The sequence below is a fragment of the Syngnathoides biaculeatus genome, chromosome 14, assembly GCF_019802595.1.
Source record: "Syngnathoides biaculeatus isolate LvHL_M chromosome 14, ASM1980259v1, whole genome shotgun sequence".
Taxonomy (NCBI): domain Eukaryota; kingdom Metazoa; phylum Chordata; class Actinopteri; order Syngnathiformes; family Syngnathidae; genus Syngnathoides; species Syngnathoides biaculeatus.
This window is the reverse complement of record NC_084653.1, coordinates 472,574-495,804: the sequence shown is the minus strand read 5'-3', so window position 1 is coordinate 495,804 and position 23,231 is coordinate 472,574. Positions and strand designations below refer to the sequence as shown.

General features: G+C 41.1%; 1 protein-coding gene across 10 annotated transcripts in view; it reads left to right on the top strand.

Annotated features, from left to right (window-relative positions):
• ccdc93 (coiled-coil domain containing 93) overlaps positions 1–23,231 on the top strand; it is a 182,083-nt gene that overhangs the window by 30,365 nt on the left and 128,487 nt on the right. For all 10 annotated transcript variants that reach the window (XR_009798230.1, XR_009798231.1, XM_061842450.1 and 7 more), the window contains 5 exons: positions 3,578–3,672; positions 6,772–6,883; positions 7,194–7,292; positions 8,147–8,203; positions 8,280–8,380. Coding sequence is in view for 8 of the 10 variants with exons in the window: in XM_061842450.1 (XP_061698434.1) it covers positions 3,578–3,672; positions 6,772–6,883; positions 7,194–7,292; positions 8,147–8,203; positions 8,280–8,380 (464 nt within the window). In the remaining 2 variants the exon portion in view is untranslated. The remainder of the gene's footprint in view (positions 1–3,577; positions 3,673–6,771; positions 6,884–7,193; positions 7,293–8,146; positions 8,204–8,279; positions 8,381–23,231) is intronic.

Here is a 23,231-nt window from a genome sequence, read left to right as displayed (position 1 = left end):
ATGCTGCTTCACCATATTTGTTTTGGACTCTGCTCCATGATTTGACCCGAGTCAGTTGATCTCAGGGTTTGTGTTCTGTAAGCATTTCTTTCATGTATTCAGGACCTAAATCATTTATTGATTCACACACCTGTAGCCGAACTTTTAACATTTTTTCGAAAGATGACTAGAATCCAGTGGAAGGACTTCAGGATTGGAGTTATAGGCTCTGACCTCTTTGTTCAGGGCAGAACCTGAGTTGCAGTATTCTGAATGAGCTGCAGCTTTTTAATGCTCTTTTTGGGGAGTCCAGTCAGAAGATCATTAGTCTAGTCTACTTGAGATAAAAGTATGGATGAGCTTTTACTGGTCTGTTTCACACATACAAGCCTTCATTTTAGATATGTTCTTCAGATGTTAAAAGCAAGTTTTTGTGATTTAATATGACTGTTGAAAGTCAGGTCGGTATCAATCAGAACACCAATGTTTCGGACTTGGTCTTTGGTTTTGAAAGATCGAGAGTCCAGCTGTTTACTAACAGCAATTCTCTTTTCTTTGTTGCCAAAAACCATTATCGGTTTTATTGTGGTTCAGTTGAAGAAAATTTTCCAGATTAATCATGAATGCACGTCTCGCTTTAACTAAACAGTGAGATGATACGCTGTGGCGACCCCGAAAGGGACAAGCCGAAAGAAACACACACACACACACTATGAAGTTCTTACAAAATACTTTGATATATTAAAGAGTAATACATCACTGCAATATCCTTGAAATGATACAGACAATGCCACTTAAAATGAAGATGTTTGTTGATTATGATAGATTGTGAGGATGTCAGATGTCATTAAAGCAGGTATCTAAATGTCAGGTTTACGCAACTGCTGACAGTTGAAGTACAATATCAGAGATTACGTCAGCAGTGTGCCAGGTTCATGGACACTAGGACATTTAAAATAGGATTTTCTCAAGGAATAAGCCAAGAGGTACTTTTGCTTGCAAGGAAAACGCAGGATGTGTCTCTCGCTCCATGTCCACCCCGTTCTGGCCACATCTCCTCAAATCCTCTTTTTTATTGCCTGAGGGCAGTCCAAAACGTTGCAAACATAAACAAAGCAAGCATGAGTCGATAAACAAAGCAACAGTGGCAAACAAAGCAAACGCAAGTCCTGGCACATCCTCCACTGATGTGTTGTAGTGTGCTGAACGCTCCCAATGCACCCTATTGACGTCCTCTTTATCTTGGTGTTGTGATGTCATCTCTGTCCCACCCTTGTGACATCTCCGTCTCTCCTCCAGTCAACCGCTGCTTTGCACGCAATGGAATGTGCCTTTCTTTGTTGCATCATATTGTTCGAGTATCTTGAGCATAATAAAAGAGAATAAAAAGCAAAACAAGAGAGCAAATATGAGAACTATGTACAATTAATCCAACACTAACTTTATAATTTTTTTTTATTTTTAATTTTTGTTTTGCTTCCTCCAGTTTTGAACCAAGAGTTTACTATGTACCAAAGTCCACCACATGAGGGTGCTAATTTGCAGAATCTTATTAACATACAACATCAAATACAATGGTACCTCTACTTATGAAATTAATACAATCCTGGAAGTTGTTTAGTAACTTGAATCTTTCGTAAGTAGAAACACATTTTACGTGTAAACACCCTAATCTGTTTCAAGGCCACCGACCCACTCCAAAGAATAGGCATTCTTAAAGTGCACATAATGTGAAAAACGAAAACAAATTGTTCAATTACCATAAAAATAAGCATTCAAAGTGTACACAATGTCATGAAAAATAAAAACATTTTTCATTTACCTTTGTCATTGAGCAACAATCTGAAGAGAAGGGTTAATGACAAGCAAAAAGGCATTGATGGGGACAGAGGAGGAGGCACGCACATAACTTAATTCCACAAAAATTAATTCCACAAACTATGAATTCAAAACAGACATTAAGATTAACTTTCAATGTTTCGTGAAGTTCAATCCAAGGATGTTTGCCTTTGACGGTTTTGAATAATCTTGCGGAAATGTGCAAGGCATACATCATCGAAGTGAGCAATAGCCCGACAATTAACACATTTTCTGGATGATTCTTTTAATTAAATCCGGAAATGTCATGGAATTTCGTTAACACTTCTTTTCTGGCTGAAGGAATAGTAGCTGCCTCCTCCTCTACGCCGCTAACTGCTCCAGCATTCCTGTGTGTTGCATCGTCCTCAGCTTCTTTAGCTCCTCCGTCAAAAGATCCTCATGGTGCTCTTGAACCAACTCGTCAATGTCCTTCCCAGCCCTTCCCAGCGAAACAATTTCCTCAACTTCAGGTTCAACCTCCACTTCAATCCTCTCAAAATCCCATGGAGAAACAGCATGAGGCTACATGCGCGCATACCTTTTTCATATTTCTCGACATTTTTTTTTTTTTTTTTTTGATGGACAAAAAAACTCATCTTATTCTCACTGGCACTGGCCATCAATTTCTTGGGGCCCATGGTGAAAAAATTTGAATAAATCTGTGACGAAGTTGTCCAGTCTGAGTGTGCGGGAGCGAATGACGATGGATTCGGTGACGAAGATACAGGATGTCCATCACAGGTAAAGTTTGACATCCCTCTTAGCCAATGGAGGGATGTGATGCCAGGAAGATGCTATGTAGTAGCCAATGGGGGAGCAGCTCTATCGCGGCACACAAACCAAAAGACACGAAGTGCATTATGGCTAAAGATTGACATCCTTCCTCGCCAATATGATGCCAGGAAGATGCTCCAGCAGGAGGCTATGGGAGAGCAGCTCTATCGCGCCGCTTTGAAACCAAGATACAGGGAGTTTCCGTCGGTGGAATCCAGTGACATTTTTTTCCTTTCGTATCCAGAATTTTCTTCGTAACGACAGACAAAAATATTTTCGGGGAGGCTTTTCATAACCTGAATTTTTCGTGAGGCCGAAACTTTTGTAAGTAGCGGTATATACAAGCACATACAGGGAATGCCAGCACATGCCCTGTGGTTGCAAAAATATGGTATATATCATTCATAGGTCTTTTAAAACTGATCAGTTATTCACGGATTTTCGGTATTTGTGGAAGGTGGGGAGAGTAACCCCCACAAATAATGATTGATATATCATTTAAGTGTGCTGCACATGGTTGTGACGTGGTCTTTGAGAAGCACATGTTTGGACATGCCCAGGATTTTCTTTTTTAAGTTTAACAAAAATGTCGAGCAGTTGAGTATTGGATTTCTTGTTCAGTATTTTCACAAACTTTGCTGTGGTTTGATTACTGTTCTTCCTCCTTTGCACATGGAAAACAGCTTTTCTCTGATTGGTAGTAAGAGATGACTCTGTGTGTTGTGGCGGCCAAATTTTTGTACCCCCAAACATTGGGGGTATTTGGGGTAATGGTATCTTGCACCAGTTGAGAGTCAATAACTAGAGTTCATGGTAGTGCAAACAAGCATCATTAACTTGAGAAGAATTTTTATGTGTGTGTGTGTGTGTGTGTGTGTGTTTGTGTGTGTTTGTGTGTGTGTGCATATCTCAAAAGGGCACTAGTCCTCCCCTTTCTTACATCTTGTTTTATCTGGTTCTGCAGGTGGTTGGTGGGATGACTTGGTGCATCACCACATGTAACTATGACATTGATATTGATCTTCTTTTTCAAGAAAACTCCACCATCGGTCAGAAAATGTAAGTGGTTTCCCAGCTAACCGACCATACTCGTTTAGACTTTCAAAAGAGGATAGCTTCTTATAACATTGAATTTGAGCAAAATACCAAAGTTATTGATTCAATTTAAATTCCGGTATATTATAAGTGCAGTCTATTTACCATATTGATCATCTAATGTTTCCCATATATTCCACTTGAAGATATTTGCTGACTGAAGTTAGACACATTTAGATTGTATTCTTACAAATGGACACATTTTAGCTGTAATCATGTCAATCCTTTCTGCAGATTTCTTTTACAGAAGAAACATTCTAGAACATTAATTGTGAATAGATAATTTCAAGATTGAATAGGCTGCATAATATTTTGAGTATTGTATTACGATGTATGTTTGTGTAACTGTCACTGATTATTGTCATGGTTCAGGATTGGGTTAATGACTATATACAGTGATCCTTAATTTATCGTGGGGACTGGATTCCGCAACGCGCTTGCCATAAGTGAATTCTGCAATGTAGCAACCAAATTTTTTTTTCTTGCGGATTTTTAGGATGCATGAATGAATCTCCCTAATCCCACATTTATTAATGTTTCCAATTCTCACCTGAACCTCTACTGTACTAAACATTTTATTTACCCGTAAACACTATTATACTCTTAAACATTCATTTTTAAAATGAAGGTATGCAACGCTGATTGTACTGCAGCGAGATCATTGCAGCTGTCATTCTATAATTTTGGTACTTCTGTATGGAGCAGACCAATGATTAATTTATGGCATAATGGCTAGAGAGAGGCTTCCACCTTGTCAATCATATTGTGCAAGCAATAATTCAGTTTTACACCAAGAAAAACAGACAGACATTCATCCGTCCATTTTCTTTCCCGCTTATCCTCACGAGGTTCGCGGGGAGTGCTGGAGCCTATCCCAGCTATCAATGGGCAGGAGGCAGGGTACACCCTGAACTGGTCGCCAGCCAATTGCAGGGCACATAGAGACAAACAGTCGCAGTCACAATCACACCTCGGGGCAATATAGAGTGTCCAATTAATGTTGCCAGAGTGCCCGGAGAAAACCCATGGAGGCACGGGGAGAACATGTAACTGTAAATTTGAAAGCAAGCTTTCAAATGTGTAGTTCATAGTTTATAGTTGACTTGGTTTGGTCAGCAACTAAGTTTTTTTTGGTGTAATTAAAAAAACTTTATTTTTTTTTTTTTTGTAAGTTTGCAAAAACAGATAAAATTGTTCTTGATAAGTGTCGTGATGGGAATGTAATTGCTGTAATCTGATTCTTTTAATAAGTTTGAAAACCAGTTCGAAAACAACTGGTTTAATACAACAGAACTGACTAGGTTATGGTATCGCACACAACTCACAGTAAGGGTTTCCTGCAAATAATGTTCAAAATAAATCTCAACTGACAGTTAATTAAGACACATTCAATGAACGACGGGCAACATAAACAAACCTATTCGTGCCCCTGGTAGTGTTGTTGATATATTGTGGTGCTTCCAATAATTTTATGTTTCTACCCTGGTTCTAAATTAATTATTGTTCTTAAATTAGCAACCACAAATTTGTGATACAAATGAAATTGTTGCTAAAATGAATCTTTACATCTCTCATTGATAAGTATTAAATATACAAACACCAACCAGTCACAACATTATGCTCACTTGTATAAGCACATCAATCCATTCGTTGTCTGGATGTTTTAGGCCAGGGGTCGGCAACCTTTAACACTCAAAGAGCCATTTCGACCTGGTTTCCACAGAAAAAACAACACTGGGAGCCACAAACACTTCTTAACATCTGAATTTAAGATGTTAGCTTATATACAGTGTATATATATATATATATATATATATATAATATATATATATATATATAGTGTGTCCATACCCCCTCCAAAGGATGTATATATAGCATACATATACAGCTGTAAAATAGTGTGTTGCTTATGAAATCCATACAATCATCCATGTTTCAGAAAATTTTATGTGATTCATTCAACATATTCAAATATTTTTAACTCTTATTACAAAATCCCAGCATTGAAGATTTGTATCAAATGAATTAAAAACCTGAACTTAAATGATCAAAGAAAAAAAAAATATATATATATATATATATATATATATATATATATATATTTGGAGATCATAAAACTTCTTACAATTTACAACTACAATTAAGTAAACAAATACACAAATAAAATACTCTGTTCAGCTATTGTGCAGTTTTGGTGTTGCTGGGCTCCTGCTGGCATATCAAGTGCTTTCAAACGTCTCTAAAGAAGGCGAATACTGATCAACAAAATTGCACATAGTTTGAATGAAGAAGTTAACAACTTGATACATGATATGACATGATACACTTTTTTGAGACAAATAACATACACATCAAGCAGACATTGATTTTCCCAAGCCACAACGAGCTACAAAATAAGGATGAATGAGCCACATGCGGCTCTGGAGCCGCGGGTTGCTGATCCCTTGTTTAGGTTGTGTAGGGTCCCCACCTCCAGCCTATCCCTGCTGACTTTGGTGGGGGGCAGGCTGTACCCTCGACTGCTTGGCAAGAAATCACAGGATATTGTTAAATGTAGAGGTCATATCTTATCTTATACTAGTGACCCTCTGGTCCCAAAACTAAGTCCTCACAGGCACTAAACATTTGTATAGCAATCCATCGATTTCTTCCAAATTCATGGGCTATTGCATCTTATTTTCAATTGCCAGCCAATGTTTTTTTGTTAATTCATCCATCGATTTTCTGTACCCCTTTATCGTCACCAAGGTCACAGGCGTGATTCCGGCTATCTTCGGGTGAAAGGCTGGGTACACCCTAAACTGGTTGCTCGCCAATCGCAGCGCACATGAAAACAACTATTCACGCATACGTTCTCACTTCGCGGCAATTTAGAGTCTTCACTCAACAAATCATCCATGTTTTTGGGATGTCAGAGGAAACCGCAGTTCCGGGAGAAAAACCACGCACGCACTGAGAGAAAGCAAATGCGAGATTTGAAGCCCTGTTAGTTTTAATTAAGATTGTAAATACATTGCCTATTCAGTCAGTCGTTGACATGATTTTAAATATTTCTGTTTGCAGAGCTTTGACTGAGAAAATTGTGTCTGTTTTACCAAAAATGAAGTGTCCTCATCACCTGGAGCCTCATCAAGTCCAAGGGCTTGATTTTATTCACATTTTTCCAGTGATACAGGTATTAATTTGAACTCACGGGTGGATATTCGTATAATTCATATATACGTAGAGCTATATATGTAATGTATCATCATCTGTCTTTCTTTATATACACTTATATATCGTAGATGGATGGATATTGCTTTTAGTCTTGTGAAGAATGTTAAAATAGGTATTATTTAGATTTGAGGCCTTCAAGTTAAGTATTATAATCGATTTTTATCTATTTATCAAGTTGGCATTTTTTTGTACCTAGTTAAGTCTATGAAAGTTTAAATTTGTATGTACTGGCCTGGGTCATTATTTTTTATTTTTTTGTTTTTTGCTAGTGGCTAGTGAAGCGGGCAATGGAGACCAGAGAGCAAATGGGCGACTACGTGAGAGCCTACTCCATATCTCAGTTCCAGAAGACCTACAACCTTCCAGAGGTAGCACTCTGTTGGAGTGATATCCGAATGGTGAAATTAACAATGCCAAGTATGACCAAAAATACCCCCCCAAAAAAAATCGATGTTAAAGAGCTGCTGTGGCTTAATTGTCAATATGTCTGCCTTTTATTTTTATTTTTTTTTATTAAAATGGGGATTTAATGTCAAATTATTTACCTGACATATCACAGGATTTTCAAACCTGCCAAAGACAACTACCAAAAGACTAACCATACGTATGTCTAGTTGGACCTAAGAAAAAAAAATCTCCATCGGTTGTAAGAGCAGTTTGACCCCTGGTTTGTTGATATTTCGAAGTTACTGTATTTCCATATGAATTAATTCATTCATCTATCCTAGGCTCAAATTGTTGCTATCATTAAAACCTCCATCGAATGTATGAGCAATTTTTCACATTTTGTCCTTTTCAGCTGTCATGTAAGTTTAAAAAAATGCTGTTTTCTGGGGGACAAATGTCAGTCATAGTTAACTCATTCAAAGAAGCTCTTCAGCAATATTTGTTTATTATAAAATAACTTTTTATTCTGTGGTTGATGCTTCTGCTTTCAATGGTTTATAAAATGTATGACCTTTGGAGCTTTGACATATGGACTTTATTTATTTAATTTACACTTTATGTACCTCACCAGAAAAGGTATTACCTAAAGAAAATATTTACATTTCTGTCTTGTGGACAATTAACACATCCAACAGCACTATTAAAACCTTATATTTTAAAATCTTAATGAATACATTTTTAAAAAAACAAGTAATGGCAACAGTAATTTTCCTGTATTGTACAAATTTCGCCACAATGATCAGAATTCCATTGAAGATGTCTTGAACCTTGGCAGGATGAAGAGTTTCATCTTAGAAGAGTAAAGGCAGTAGGAGCAGTACTTGATGTACTGGTGAGCTACAAATTCCTGGAACTTTCTTCAAAGAGAGTTTGACATTGTGTCATGCTAACGCCCCACGCCCCTACAGGAAGTATACAAACCACAGAGAAAATATAAAAGGCAAAAGGAGGCAATAAAACTACTGGATGAGGAGTCCAAGGTGCAGTCTACATTGCTGGAATACGGCAGGTACGTTTTGTGCACTACACAAAAGTGTACAGTATTGTTCAAAATAATAGCAGTCCAATGTGAGTAACCAGATTAGTCCACGTTTGCAGTATATTTTTTATTGCTGCATTACAAACAATTAGGTGCAGTACGTTGTCAGAAAACCAACTAGACCATGATATGTACATTCTTAAGACCGTGCAATTGGACATTTTGTTGAAAGGGGTGTGTTAATTTGAATATACAAACTTAAAACTATTTTGTACAAACATTTTTGTTTCTAGCATTTACCAATTCTTTGAATCACAAAACTAATATTGAGTTGTATGACCACAGTTTTTTAAAGCTGCTTCACATATGTTTGGCATGGAGTCAACCAACTTGTGGCACCTTTCAGCTGTTATTCCACTGTAAGATTCCTTAACAGGATTACACAATTAATTTACAATTCTTGGTTTTGCTTCAGAAACATCAGTTTTGATGTCAGGCCAAAAGCACACAATTGGATTAAAGTGTATGTAACGTAAATTTTTGACCCCATGTTCAACTGTACCATAAAATGCATATCTTCTTTGATGTTTTTAATGAAAAATATAAGTATTTGAATTAAAAGCCCTGAACTTTGACCTGGTTTCCCGTACCTGACTAATGCCCCCTTTTGTGATTTCTCTTCGTGATCGTTACCTCTGACGTAACAACTAGGCGAGTTGTGTGTAACTAGCTTTTGCTAGTAACACTGGTTGTTGACGCCGAAGAAAAACCCATTCGTTTCGAGAATTCCCCAGTTGATTGTTAGCTAAAATCAATCCGTAAAAATGGTGAAGTGTGTGGTTCAGTTTGATCACAATTCAAATTATTCTGGTCACAGTTTACATTATTTTACCAAAGACCCAAGCTTCAGAAGACTGAGTCAGGTTTGTGAAAACGAAGAAAGCAAGTTTTTCTAAACCCAGTCAGAAGTCTGTCATATGCAGTGAACATTTCACTCCGGACTCTTTTACTGGTGGATTCATGTCTGAGATGGGTTTTAAATGTAAAAAAAAAAAAAGTTAAAACCTGAATCATTGCCTACCATACAACCAGTTACGACACCTGAACAGATCGGTGTTGCTAAATGGACCAAACGTGAATTTGGATCAACCCCTGAACCTGGACATGGGTCGACAAGCTCAGACGCACTGCCCCCCACAGAAAGTACAAAAACAGCAAAGAGCTTTTGTTAAAACACAAGTTGAGGAGGTATGTTGACCATCTTTAATTTCCCTTAAAACTTTGATTACTGTTGACATGATTGAATGAAAGCAGCATATGTAAAACAATACCCGCGACTCCACCTGAAACAAGCAGTATCACAAGGAAGTACTGTATATCTGGCTATTGACAAGTGCAGGCAAGCTTATGTTCTGATGTGTGCAGGGTTTTTAATTTTAATAAAAGTCTACGTAGTATTAAAACAAGCAATATTACATACTATTCACTTACAGAATAGTTTATAACTGCTAACTAAAGTAAATTCTATTACTTGCAAATTTGATTGTATGCTTCCTTGGGAAACTTGGTTGTTGAGTAAGCGGAAAAACTGCGACACTTACCAGCATCATGTGGATTTATGTGGGAGACAACAGTATTTGTAATACTTTGAATTAGATTAGTGATTTGAACTCTTCCCTTTATTACCACAATGTCATATGGACATTTTAGTCAACATATGCTGCTTTAAAACCTCATCCAAAGTATGAAGCAAGGGCTAATTGAAATTAATTGTGCTCTCCAGGAGACCTGTTTTCACCTGATCAAAAATAATTTGTGCACCATGAAATAGATTGAAATAAACCTCTGCTTTATTGATACATTTTTTTCTCATTTCATAAACTTTGAGCCTTACTTTTCTATATTCACAACAGATGTTGCAGAAACCATCTTCTACACAAGAAGTTGACATCGAACCAGCAGATGCTGAATATCCATCTTTGGTACCCAAACTGGCAGTAACCCACAAAGTCCAACCTGACATTGCAATGGACAGGGGAACGCAGACTGATCCAATTGGCTTTTTTTTTTCATTTAGTGAGAATGCTTCGAGCACTCTCCGAAAGCAGAACCAGAATGCTGCTATGTCAATGTTCAGTTCAATTAAGCCACTGGAGCGAAGTGAGGATACAAACCTGAATGATGCAAAAGACACAATATCAACCTTTGAACATTTCATTAATTGAGGCTCAGAGGGACGTTACTGTATATGTGACCAAACAGAAGCAGAAAAAGGAAAAACCACCAGCATCGGACCCAGTCAATGAAAGGAAGTACTTAGTGTTTGAGAAAAATGTGTTAAATCTGTTTGACATATGTCTTTGATGTAGTGGCCCAAGTCAAGGTGACATCGAAAACAAACCTGACAGTGGATTTGGAACAATGATACGTATTAAACAGAAATGCATGAGCTGTTACTTTTCCAGAATACCGGACAGTCAGCCAATGTTGAATCAGATGCCAGTTGGTAACCTAATGTTGTCAGCAGCCGTCCTGTATTCTGGTTGTCAGACAAGCCCTATTTTACGTATGCTGTAAATAATGAACGTTTCATCGATTTAGCATACATTCCATGATTCTAGTTTGGTGGTGTATGTGTACTTCATATACATATACATAAACATATACAAAGACAAAACAAAAAAATCAGGATGTAAACCATTTAAATCCTATATACTCTTGGCCATCCGGATTAGGAAAGGTGTCACAAGTCTTAGACAAACAGGAGGATAGAAGTGGCATGTGGTTAATTCTGCCTACAATTCCCCAACACCATCTCGCAAGATGTCTATAAGCTATAAGTTGTCGCATCAACTTGAATATAATAAAATATACTCATATGACAATTTTACAGAATGGGACTTTATTTGAACAAGCATTGATTGGACAAATGCTGCTTTTAACAGGAACAATAATAATATAAATAATTCTTTATTTGGAAAATCTAAGTGTAAATGGCAAAAAAGTTAGGCTGATTAGGTGAAATATTTATATTAATCATTTTTAATATAGCTCTTACTCGTATTGTCGAAAATCCAGTTGCTGCTGATACTGTTGCCTGAATCGGAGATAGGCAAACCTCAAGTACCCATGTGTTTGTTCAGACAGCTGGCAATCAATCTTGGGTGCCTTGTCATGCACTGCAGCGGATGGTTTGGATAATCTCCCATTTTCTGGTGAATATGTTGGCTCTCATGGCAACAACAATTTTCTTCTCTAGTTTCCATGGGTATGCATCATTTTTACATGCACACCTGTGGATATTATTGAAAAAAAAAAATCTGTTCACGCTCAAACTTCTCCAGCTGAGAGACCCATATCAGTCCAGTACACAAAACAATCCACTCCATTTAAATTTCTATTTTAAGCATTTAGTGCCCTAACAAACCCACAAGATACAGGTTTACAGCTGTCATTATAAAGTTTAGCGGTTTTGCTTTTGAAATCTTGTGAAAATTGTGACTAAAATGCAGATGGGCAGTTCTGGGTACTGTCTGGTTATGGCATTAGTTTAGCACGTAAAACTATATTTATGGTGAAGCAAGTTATGACCAGCTATTGGTCTCAAATTAACGTGACAACTTTTTAAATGGATTTAATTTATTAAAATCCTTATTTGTGAAAATATACCAACTTAGACCAAATACACGGTCTTTGCATAATTTTAAAACAACTTTATATATTCATTCAGGATAGCGAAGCCATTTCTATTTAGCAGTTTATAGCTACATAAAAAAAACAACAACTTCACAAATGCTTACTGTTTCCAACACAAAGCTTGTCCTCCTCCATGGGTCTAGCTGCTGGTTCGGCATCTTCTTTGCCGGTTATTTAATCTGCATTTGAACGTGTGTTCTGCCTAACTGGCTCAAATTGATAACCTTTAATGCCTTTAAAGGTCAAGTGTCATGAAATGGATCATATTTAGTATGTTATGAATGGAAAAAAACGGCAGCCGACATGGACCCATCCGTTTTTTCACTACAAAACATGATTTTGATCTATATGGCTTTTTGTAACTCCCGCCATGTAAATCCTCTCGAGGGATTGGTTTTCGAGAAGAAGCAGGAACGTATGGGGCAGCAGCGCCCTCCAGCGGACTCGTTTGTTTCATTAGTTTTACCTGCGGGAAGGTAACGCTTTGTTCCTTTGTGTTAGCCAAAATGCCGGCTTGTTGCATTGCTAGATATTATTCGAACACCTGGGAGAATGCATTTAGCCTTCAAAAGTTTCCAAGAGACCCGGTTTGTCGTGAAAAATGGATTGCACTGGTGCAAAGGATGAGAGCTTCTTGGGTTCCAAATTACAGGTAGGTGTGTATACAGCTACTAAAAAAAAATAATAGTTTGGGGTGGACCACGTAATCCGTCTCTCATAACGTAACAAAAGATCCGTGTACATATGACCTGGGTGCTAAATGTGTCAATGTGTGCGTCGGACCGCTTCTGCGTCAGGCTCGGCGCCAAGCCAGCGACGGTTGCCGCGTCGAGCTCTCAGACGGCGGCGGCTATGAACAACGCTGCCGGCAATGGCGCACTCAGCTGCGTGTGACAACCCCGTAAAGCGGCCCGGCACAGTGCTGTGATAAGCCACCCGAGCTCGGCGCCGCGATGAGCCTCCTCGGTGCCACCTCAGCCGAAGCTGTGATCGGCTCGTCGCACCCGGGCCGTGGCGTTATCGTTCGCTGAGTACGATACATACTATCATACTGTCGGGAGTCTGTTGTTAGTTAGAAGTGCTTCTTCGAAAAGAGCTTCCTTGTCTGAAGGGGCGTGTCCCACAGTCGGGGCCACAGCGTGTTTTTAACGGCGAATGTCCAGAGTGAAGTCACGGAGGGTAAATGGCAGCCAATATGGCAACCGCTTGGATGTCGAATGAGACTTACGCAACTTTGCGCATGGATGACGCACTCTCCACTCATTTATTTTTTCGTGTTGACATTGAAGTGAATAATGTTATATATTTTTCATTTCAATATCTATTTTAGAATGTTTATAGGGATGACACTTGATCTTTAAAGAACTCGTATTCTTCATGGGACCCTTCAAAATCATGTTCATCGCTCAAATTATTGGAAAATTTATCGTCCTCACTTTGGTGTCGAACGGCAGCCATGTCTGCATGTCTTGTTTTGATGTGACGTCCCTTCTCAGGATTTTCCACTGTGTGCTCGGGTATTTCCGGCAAATTCAGCAATGTGCGATCAATTTTTGCCAATAATTGAAAACTACAAATGTCTCCTTCACAACTGATTTCAGATTTGAATTCAGCATATAAAACTGTATAATATAAGCAAAAGGTGCTTTAAAGACTTTACATACCCTTTAAGATCCGGGGATTGGGCTTGCCACTTAGTTACAATTTGTTTCTTTGGAATGAAGACTTTCCATGTTTACTCGTATTTTTGGGGTCATTGTCTTGTTGAAACACCAATTTCAAGGCTATTTCCTCTTCAGCATAAGGTGACATGACCTCTTCCAAGTAGTTTGACATATGCAAACCGATCCATGATCCCTGGTGTGTGATAAAATAGGTCTAACACTATAGTAAGAGAAACATGTCCAAATCACGATGTTTGCACCACCATTCGTGATTGTCTTCACTATGCACTGTGGCAGAGTTTAGGGGTTTTCTGCGGACCCTGCACCAAAAAACAGCAATTTTACTCATCAGTCCACAAAATGTTCTTCCATTTCTCTTTAGGCCAGTTGATGGGTTCTTTGGCAAATTGAACGTGCCCTTTTTAACAGAGAGACTTTGTGGGGGATTCTTGTCAAGAGATGGCAGGAGACAGTTGAACATCTCCAAGACCACTAAACCACATGTGGACTGGTTGGGCAAACTTCCATGCACCCTCGAGAATCCTGCCGAGGGTTTAGAGCTGATCCACTGTTCCACGGCCCGGATGAAAACCACATTGCTCCTTCTGAATCTGAGATTGGACTTCTCGATGTAGCCCCCTCTCCATCACCCCTGAATAGATGTTACCAGGGAGGCTGAAGAATGGGATCTCCCTGTAGTTGGAACACACCCATTGGATCCCCTTCTTAAAAAGGGGGACCACAACCCCCGTCTGCCAATCCAGATGCACTGTCCCTGATGTCCATGCGATGTTGCAGAGGCGTGTCAACCAGGACAGCCCCACAACATCCAGACCCTTGAGGAATCTCATACACCCCCGGGGCTCTGCCACCAAGGAGCTTTTTAACCACCTCGATGACCTCAACCCCAGAGATAGAAGAGCCTGCCTTGGAGAACCCAGATTCAGCTTCCTCGTGGGAAGGCGTGTTGGTGAAATTGGGGAGGTCTTCGAAGTATTCTCCACATTGACTCCTAACATCCCGAGTTGAGATCAGCAGTACCCCATCCCCACTATCCACATTGTTGACGGTGCACTGCGTCCCCCTCCTGAGACGCTGGATGGAGGACCAGAATTTCCTCGAAACCATCTTAAAATGGTTCTCCATGGCCTCATTGAACTCCTCCCACTCCCATGTTTTTGTCTCTGTGACCACCAAAGCTGCATTCCGCTTGGCCAGACGGTACCTATCAGGTGCCTCAGGAGTCCCTATGGCCAAAAATATCCAATAGGACTCCTTCTTCAACTTGGTAGTATCTCTTACTGTTAATGTCCAACAATGTGTTCGGGTGGCCAGTTTTCCTTGTCTGCAGAAGAGGTGTCCTTTCCCAAAGGTTGCTCTCGGGTGGACCCCTGGTTCCAGTTCTGTCCTTGGTTGATTGAGTGGAGTTCTTAGCCTTCACGTTGCTGAAACAGCAATTATCGGACAGTTTTGTATCGCTGGGTTTATCATCTTTGGTTCGCATGCTTCTTTTCCTGTCCTTGTCCTGTCCTTCCTTCACACGGTGTATCGTTACAGTGTGATGAAACATCCAAATTTACCATTACCTTAAATATGGAATAATTTGGTTATTCTGTTTATTTAGAAATTCTAAATTCTGTTAGGTTCAAATAATTGACTTTGATCCTCAATAAACATCAATTGAAAGACAAAAATCACAGAAGAAGCTCAAATACTCCACTGTGACACAGTAAAACTGTTTCAGCACAAAGGGGATGCAGATTCTCCGTTCTGGTTGATCTAACAGCCAAACAAGACACCAAAGATAAAAGAAATTCTGGAAGGAACTTGATGAAGTAGTAGATCAAGAAAAAGCTTATGACAGAGTACAAAGAGAGGAACTGTGGCACTGGATGCGAAAGTCTGGTGTGGCAGAGAAATATGTTAGAATAGTACAGAACAGGTATGAGGGCAGCAGAAAAGTGGTGAGGTGTGCCATAGGTGTGACAGAAGAATTTAAGGTAGATGTTGGACTGCATCAGGGATTAGGTCTGAGCCCCTTCCTGTTCGTTGTGGTAATGGAAAGGCTGACAGATGATGTTAGACTGGAATCCCCCTGGACCATGATGTTCTCAGATGATATTGTGATCTTCAGTGGAAGTAGGGTGAAGGTGGAGGAACAATTTGAAAGATAGGAGCATGCACCAGAAGGGAGAGGACTCAAGATTAGCCAAAGTAAAACAATATATGTGCGTGAATGAGAGTGGTGTAGAGGGAAGAGTGTGGCTTCATGGAGTCATCTCCATGTACTTCTTCTTGTAAGGCTACAGGGAGAAGAGATAGCGAGGTTGGATGACTTCAAATACTTGGGGTCAACAATCCAGAGCAATGGTGAGTGTGGTAAGGAAGTGAAGAAACTAGCCCTAGCAGGTTGAAACTGCTGGCGGAAGGTGTCTGGTTTGTTATGTGACAGAAGAGTATCTGCTAGGATGAAGGACAAAGTTTATCAAACAGTTGTGAGGGCAGCCATGATGTAGGGATTAGAAACTGTGGCACTGAAGAGACAACAAAAGCGGAGGTGGCAGAAATGAAGATGTTGACGTTTTATCTAGAAGTGAGCATGTTGGATAGGATTAGAAATTAGCTCATTAGAGGGACAGCCAAAGTTGGATTTCTTTGGTGACAAGGTTCGAGAGAGCAGACTTCCATGGTTTGGACATGTCCAGAGGCAAGAGAGTGCATATATTGGTAGAAAGGTGCTGAGGATGGAGCTGCCAGGCAAAAGAGCGAGATGTAGGGTAGGGAAAGAGTAGGTTGATGGATTTTGAGAGAAGACATTAGGACAGTTGATTGGAGAGGAAGATGCAGGAGAAAGGCTTACATGGAAAAAAATGACACTTCTGCGACCCCAAACGGGACAAGTTGAAAAGAAAAGAATAAGTACCTCTGGCGTCATTACCGGTAGTCAGCGAGTTTGGTAGCTTTCGTAGCAACATGCAATGAATGAGAGACAGATGCTCTTTTGTACGTTTTGGTGATTTTGGCAAAAATGAAAGAAAAATTTGAAGATGCACCCCGTTTTTTTTGTTATTTGTATCAAAACGATATTCGGTACGTTTAGTGTCACATTACTCCAGATGGTACACAGCAAGTTTGAAGGTAATCTGACCAAAACTGTGCAAGCGAAAGAATGCACCCCAACAAAAAGCGATGTTTTCAAAGAAGAGGTCATAGCTCAGTTTTTGTATGAGCTACACCATCGCCAGTATTGTTTTGTTCATCTAAATGTCCTCTTATCAGCACGTAAACTTTCAGAGCCCTAGCGCATAGGGTTTGCGAGCTATCCTTTCTTGTTTGTAATAGGCCTCTTTTGTCAACTTTGAAGGTGTGCCCCCTGCAAAATGTAAATGCAAAAACCTCCCATCACTTATAATATCCACTGTCATGTGATGTTACTCAGAAAGTTTTAAGCAACTATGATTAAACCTCTAGGAGTATGCAAAATGGAAAAAATCACATTTTAGCCTTCAAAAGGTCATAGGCCATAGGTACAAGCTACATTGCGCGCAATGACTTTTTTGTGTGGTCGGGTCCGCTCTTTTTTTTTTTTTCCACCTTCAAAATTTCAAATCTGCAGCGGATAGGATTGCAAACTTGTTCTTTGATATACTTTAGGCCTGTTCTAGGTGGCACTGTGGAGCCATCTTTTTGAAATGGTGGCCAAAAACTTGAAAATATAATTTTTTTTCACCAGGCCTGACATGCATGCCAGATTTGGTGAGTTTATCCACGTTTAAGGGGCTCATTATGGGCACTGTTCAGGCAAAAAGAAAAATAATTACTCCAGAAACAATACACTTGCAGGTCACTCTCTGCGGCTTCTGGTTGTTTCCCTAATAATAATAATAATAATAATAATAATGAGAACAATTTCTACAGATACAATAGGGGACTGAGCAGGAAAAACCATCGGGGACCCTGCAGGTTCCTGCTCGGTCCCCTAAAAGGGATAGAACTAACAACTACGTTGGCCCAACGTAGGAGGAGTTTTGACATCTACATCACAGTTCTGAAGACGCAGAATCCGTCCTCCCCTGTCTGGAGTTTGTATTTTTTCCTCATGCCTCTGTCACATTTATCCGGGTACTCTGATTTGATTTACTGTGAAAACATGCATGGTAGGTTAATTGAAGACTTTAATTTGCCCGTAAGGTTTAAATGTGACTGAATGGTTCTTTCTTTACACGTGCCCTGTGATTGGATGGCGACCAGTTCATGGTGTACTGTCTCTTGCCCAGACTCAGCTAGGATAGGTAGGCTCCAGCACACTCGTGACTCTAGTGAGAATAAGCAGTACGGAAATTGGATGAACGTAACCGATCTCAATGAAAGTTTCCAAATATAGACTACTAAATAAAAGAACTGAAATAAAAACTTACATTGTCAATAATAAATTAAAGTAATCCCTTGCTTTTTTTCGGTTAATGGGGACCAGAACCCCCTGTGAAATGTGGAAAAACTGTAAAGTAGATCATTAAAACCAACAACCAGGATTTAGTGCTTTTAAGTTCAAGGAGTTGATGGCTCAAGGGAAAAAGCTGTCTTTGAATCTAGTTGTCCGTGTTTTTTGGGACCATTACCGCCTGCCAGAGGTTAGCAGGTTAAACCACCAGGATGGGAAGAGTCCTTTACAATGTTAGTAGCTCTATGTCCCTTGGGAGGACAGAGAGCAGCCAGTGATCTTCTGGTCGCTGTTGATCACTCTTTGCAGAGCTTTCCTGTCCACTGCTGTTAGATAACTATATGAAAGTCTTGGTCTCAGAACTCAAGGGCTTTATTTCTTCAACAATACAGAATCACGCCGGAAGTCGGTACCTGTAAATACATAACATATAAGATATAACATAGAAAACAGTTGAATATCTTCTATGCACCACCCAAACCTTTGGATGGTGTCTGTCTGATAAGCATAGGATAAATGCTAAATTCAAAGGCTGAATATCAAGTAGGTCTGCATTTGGTTGGGTTATAGAAAGGCTAACAATGGACCATCATTGCCAATGAGATAAAGAGTAACAATACAACACGTTACTTGTGTAAATCAAGGGGACCAAACTAAGTGGTACCTGTAAGAAAGTGGAACTCGGAAAGCCGGCAAGGCTCTAATTTATGTAGAACATCAGTCATTTGTTCCCTAAACTTTTCTCAGGTAGCGGGGTCTCTTTCAGACCAGGTTTGTTGTAGGGCTGTAGAGCTCTTAAAGCACGAGGCAGGTCGTCTCTTTGGGTGGAGACTTATCCGCATTCCTGGTTGAATTCTTTGGTATGTTGGATTGTTCAAGGTGAACCACAGGATCGCCAATGAAGCAGTCATCGGGTCGTTCGTCAGGTGGTGGAGTTCCAGGCTGTGCCACCTCCGGGGTCTTGATTGGTTGATGGTCTGTCGGGGGAGTAGGTGTCCCTGGTGTTGTCGAGACCGTGAGCATACTCCTTGTCAACAGTGAGGCTCTGACCATAACTGGATGGTATAGTCGCAGGAATCTCCTGTTTCGCAGAGTCATCCTTCCTGACCCATCAACTCTCACTACATATTGGTCAAACTGACGACCTCTATAATGATTCTAGTTTTGTCCCACTTCATGGGGTGTGGTCTGGTTTGGTTTTGGATGCGGACGAAGTCTCTGACTGCTAGTGGGGGTAAGATGTGGGTGTTAGGTGACAGTCTTTCAGCATCTCTCATGTGGTGATTCCAAAGAGCCTCTTCTCTGTTGCTCAAAGTCTCTTGCCACGTCTTGTAGGGTAGATGTTTGCCTGGGTGGATTGGGATGAAGTCCCGTATTGGTCATCTGAAGACGCACATCGCTGGGGATAACTGCGTGTCTCTGTCTGGTGTGTTGGGGTTTTGGAGGATGGCGTGTTGAAATGCATCTATGTCAAGGCTACCGTCACAACTGGTGTTGTCGAGGATCATCCACTTTATGGTCTTCACACCAATTTCCGCCCTGCTGTTCCTGTGAGGGAATGCTCCAGACGAGAGGCGGTGATGAACTCCCCAGTCGCGCTGGAATGCCAATGTGGCTATGGATGTATACTCTGGACCACCGTCAGATAAAACCTCGTCACTGACATAAAATGTTGTGAATGTGCGCCTCAGGCTAGGCTTCGGATCCCCCGTGCTCTCTTTCCACAATGACCAGTTGCTGTACCTGTAGACGATCACCAAGTTGTCGTATCCGGCGTATTGGAAGAAGTCTCCACAGATACATTGAAAGGGGTATTGGGGTTGCACTGGTGGCGTTGGAGGAGTACCTTGTTGTGATGGAGCTATACAATTGCAAAAGAGGCACTGCATATAAATTTCACTGATTGCCAAGGTCATACCTGCCCAGAAAAATGACGCATCAGTCTGAGAGCACATCTGGGAGATACCTTGATAAGCTAAATGGAGTTCTTGGAGAACATTGTTACATAGGGTGGGAGGGATGATTATGCTGTAGTTTGTTAGAGCCACACCATCAAAACTGGCCAGTTTGTCTTTGTATTGGTAGGGCTCGGGTCTGAGTTCTGTTGGCAGGTTGTCATTTGCCTCAGGGAATCCATTCTCAATTTGGTCAATTTGACCATTAAGTCGTCACTGTTGGTGGCCACACGAATATCGTTCCAGATGATGGAGCTAACCTCTCCTAGAGAGTCCTCTTCACTGGGGTGCAGTTTAGGGCTATCTGATGGGGCTCTGATGGCGATGATTAACCTTTGAGGCATGGTTGCGAGGTTGTTGTCAGTGGAGACTGGAGTTTCATCATCGGACAGGCGAAGGTGATTGGCAGCCCCGACTGGGTAACGTGAGATAGTATCTGCAGCGACATGACGGATCCCTGGAATGTGAGTGATATGGAATCTGTACTTAAGTGTTGTTTCTTTCAAGTTCCTCAGTCGTGGGTTGGGGATTCCATCCAAGTTTCTATCACCGAACACCTTGAGATGGGGTCTGTGATCAATCGCAATGATCAGATTGGGGCAGCCCAGTATGAAATGACGAGTTTTTTCAAGGACATCCACCACAGCCACTGCCTCTCCAGCAATGGGGGCATACCTTGATTCAGCCGATGAAGTAAAGCGACTGCCCACTAGTGTGACTTTCCAGCCTAGGCGGTAGCAGAATGCGTTGCTTGATGTGCATGCGCAATGTTTTGGAAGTAGCCAAAAGCCAATGCTGTTTTTGCTGAAGTCTGTTGCAAGGCATGTTTGCTTCTTTTGTTGAATATTTCCACGCCACTTTGTATTTCCTGGATTATGATAGTCTTGGTTTCTTCAAAGAGGTTGTCCATATGTTCATTCCACTTTAACTGGGTCTTGGGTTGTAAGCAGGTTGCGAAAGGGTTGTATTATCTCTGCTGAAGCAAAAGCGTTTGGTACTTGGTTTACAACTCCGAAGCATCTTCGCACGTCAGTGATAGTGCGAGGTTTGGGGAATCCCTTGATTTCCTCCAGAACCTGTGTGTATGGACGAACAGTTTTGGGGATGATTTCAAAGGCTGCGAAAATGACGGTTTCTTTGGCAAATGACAATTTTGATGGGTTGCGGATGATACCATTTCGGCCACGTGTCTAACCAATTTGTTGCTTGGAAGAAGCTGTCCTCAGTGGAGGGAGACCACATGATTGTGTTGTCAGTGACATTTGTTTTGTTGTCAATATCACAAACTATTTCATCTAATTGCCTGGTGTATGCATCTCCAAATGGTGCGTATCCCTGAGGGCACACTCAATACCTGTACCGGCCCCAGGGTGTGATGGTTGTCATGCGCCTGTCTTTAGGGTCGAGTATGATGCTATGGTAGCCGTTCCAGGCATCAAAAATGCTTTTCCTTGTGTTCCGTGAGATCATGTAGGCTTGGTGGAACGGCAATTGGGTGTGGTGTGTCGCTCTTGTCGCATAGCGATTCAAAGCATGGAAGTCATCAGTCCGCAGAGGTTTACCAGATTTCTTTGCGCAAATGACCATTCGATGACACTGTGAAACTTGGGTTCCGATTGGGGCAGGCTCTATGACACCAAGCTGAAAAACCTGATCAACGCCGGCCTTCACCTGTTTTTGCCAGTGGTCAGGTACTGGGATTGGTATGTGGTGTGCTATAAGTGTGGCATCTGTGTCTACAATAAGTCTCATGGGGGGTCCTGACATCATGGGCAGCTTTTGATGTTCACAGATGTTGAATGTGCTACTTTTAAAGTAGTCTAACAGCCATTGCTCTAGTTTTTATCTGTTCTCTTCAGTGGCTGGAAAGAGTAGGGATTTAGGGAGAGGGTGTGGGGTTTGGCAGAGAGGACAGTTGCAACAGTCTTCATCAGTGCTATTGTCCGTGTCACTGTGCGGGGGCAGAAGAGTCTGTTATGACTGACTCAATGGAAGGAAATGAGTGGGTTACAATGCCTAGATCCCTTCAGGCCTCCATGGATCTTTGGCATCTGATGGGAGGGCCTGAATCTTGACATTGATAATCGATTGAGGTGCAGATGCACGCTTTTCCCACATGTCACACAGGGAATCATACACATAGTGGTCTATTATGATTGTGTTGGGCAGTTGTTGATTTGAGCAGGGGACCTTGAAGACTGGCGTTGCAGAGTTATTTTGATTAGTGTGCAGTCTCTGTCTTGGTTTACGGCAGACACTTTCGAAATGGTGTGGGATATTGCAGTTGGCGCAAGTATGGTTGAAGGCTGAGCAATGATTCGTCCGGTCTTGCTTCCTGCTGCTGTGTTCTTCTTTGCCACCGTAGCCGCATGGTTGTGTTTGAGTGTTCATTTTTCTGTCTGGAGGTCGGCCCTGAAGTTTTCTCTCCATCTGCCTGTATGTGCTGCGTGGGTTATCCATCGCCATGGGCACAGCTGTGGGATTGGAATTGATTCGTCCTGCTTAATGCCTCCCACTTTCTTTGGCTCCAATGAAGCAGCTGGTTTCATCGAGGGATATCTCTTGATTGGCCTGGCCAAGCACGTCGAGGCGGATATCATCATCTGCAAGGCCGACTATGAGGGTGTCTCTGATGACTTGATTGCTATGTGATAGCTGAGCTCCACACTCACATGAGATGTTGAACTGACGCACATTTGCTTGGCCTTTAATACGTCCAGAGAAGGTTCTCGCTGGTTCTTCTCTGTCCTGCCACATTTGCTGAAGTCGTAGTCGGGCCACCATCACATTCTCTTAACGGACTGCCAGGGACTTGATGTGGCCAAGAAAAGTGGTCTCATCATATGGTGTGAGCTTGTTGAAGCTCCTGGATAAATCTTTGTGGAGGGCCTCATCGCAGCATTCGAGGATTTAGAAGAGGATGTCCTGGCCAGTGAGGCGTATGGCTTGTTTATATTCTGACCATCGTTGGGTGAAAAATGTCCATTCTTCAATTGTTCCAGATGCAGACATGACTCGGGGTTTCACCTTCTCGGGTTTGGCCCTGTGACTGTGGGCGCTTTCGTAGGGTTAGGTGGATGATCAGTCCTCTTGTGAATGTCAAAAGAGTTTGAGAAGAACTTCGG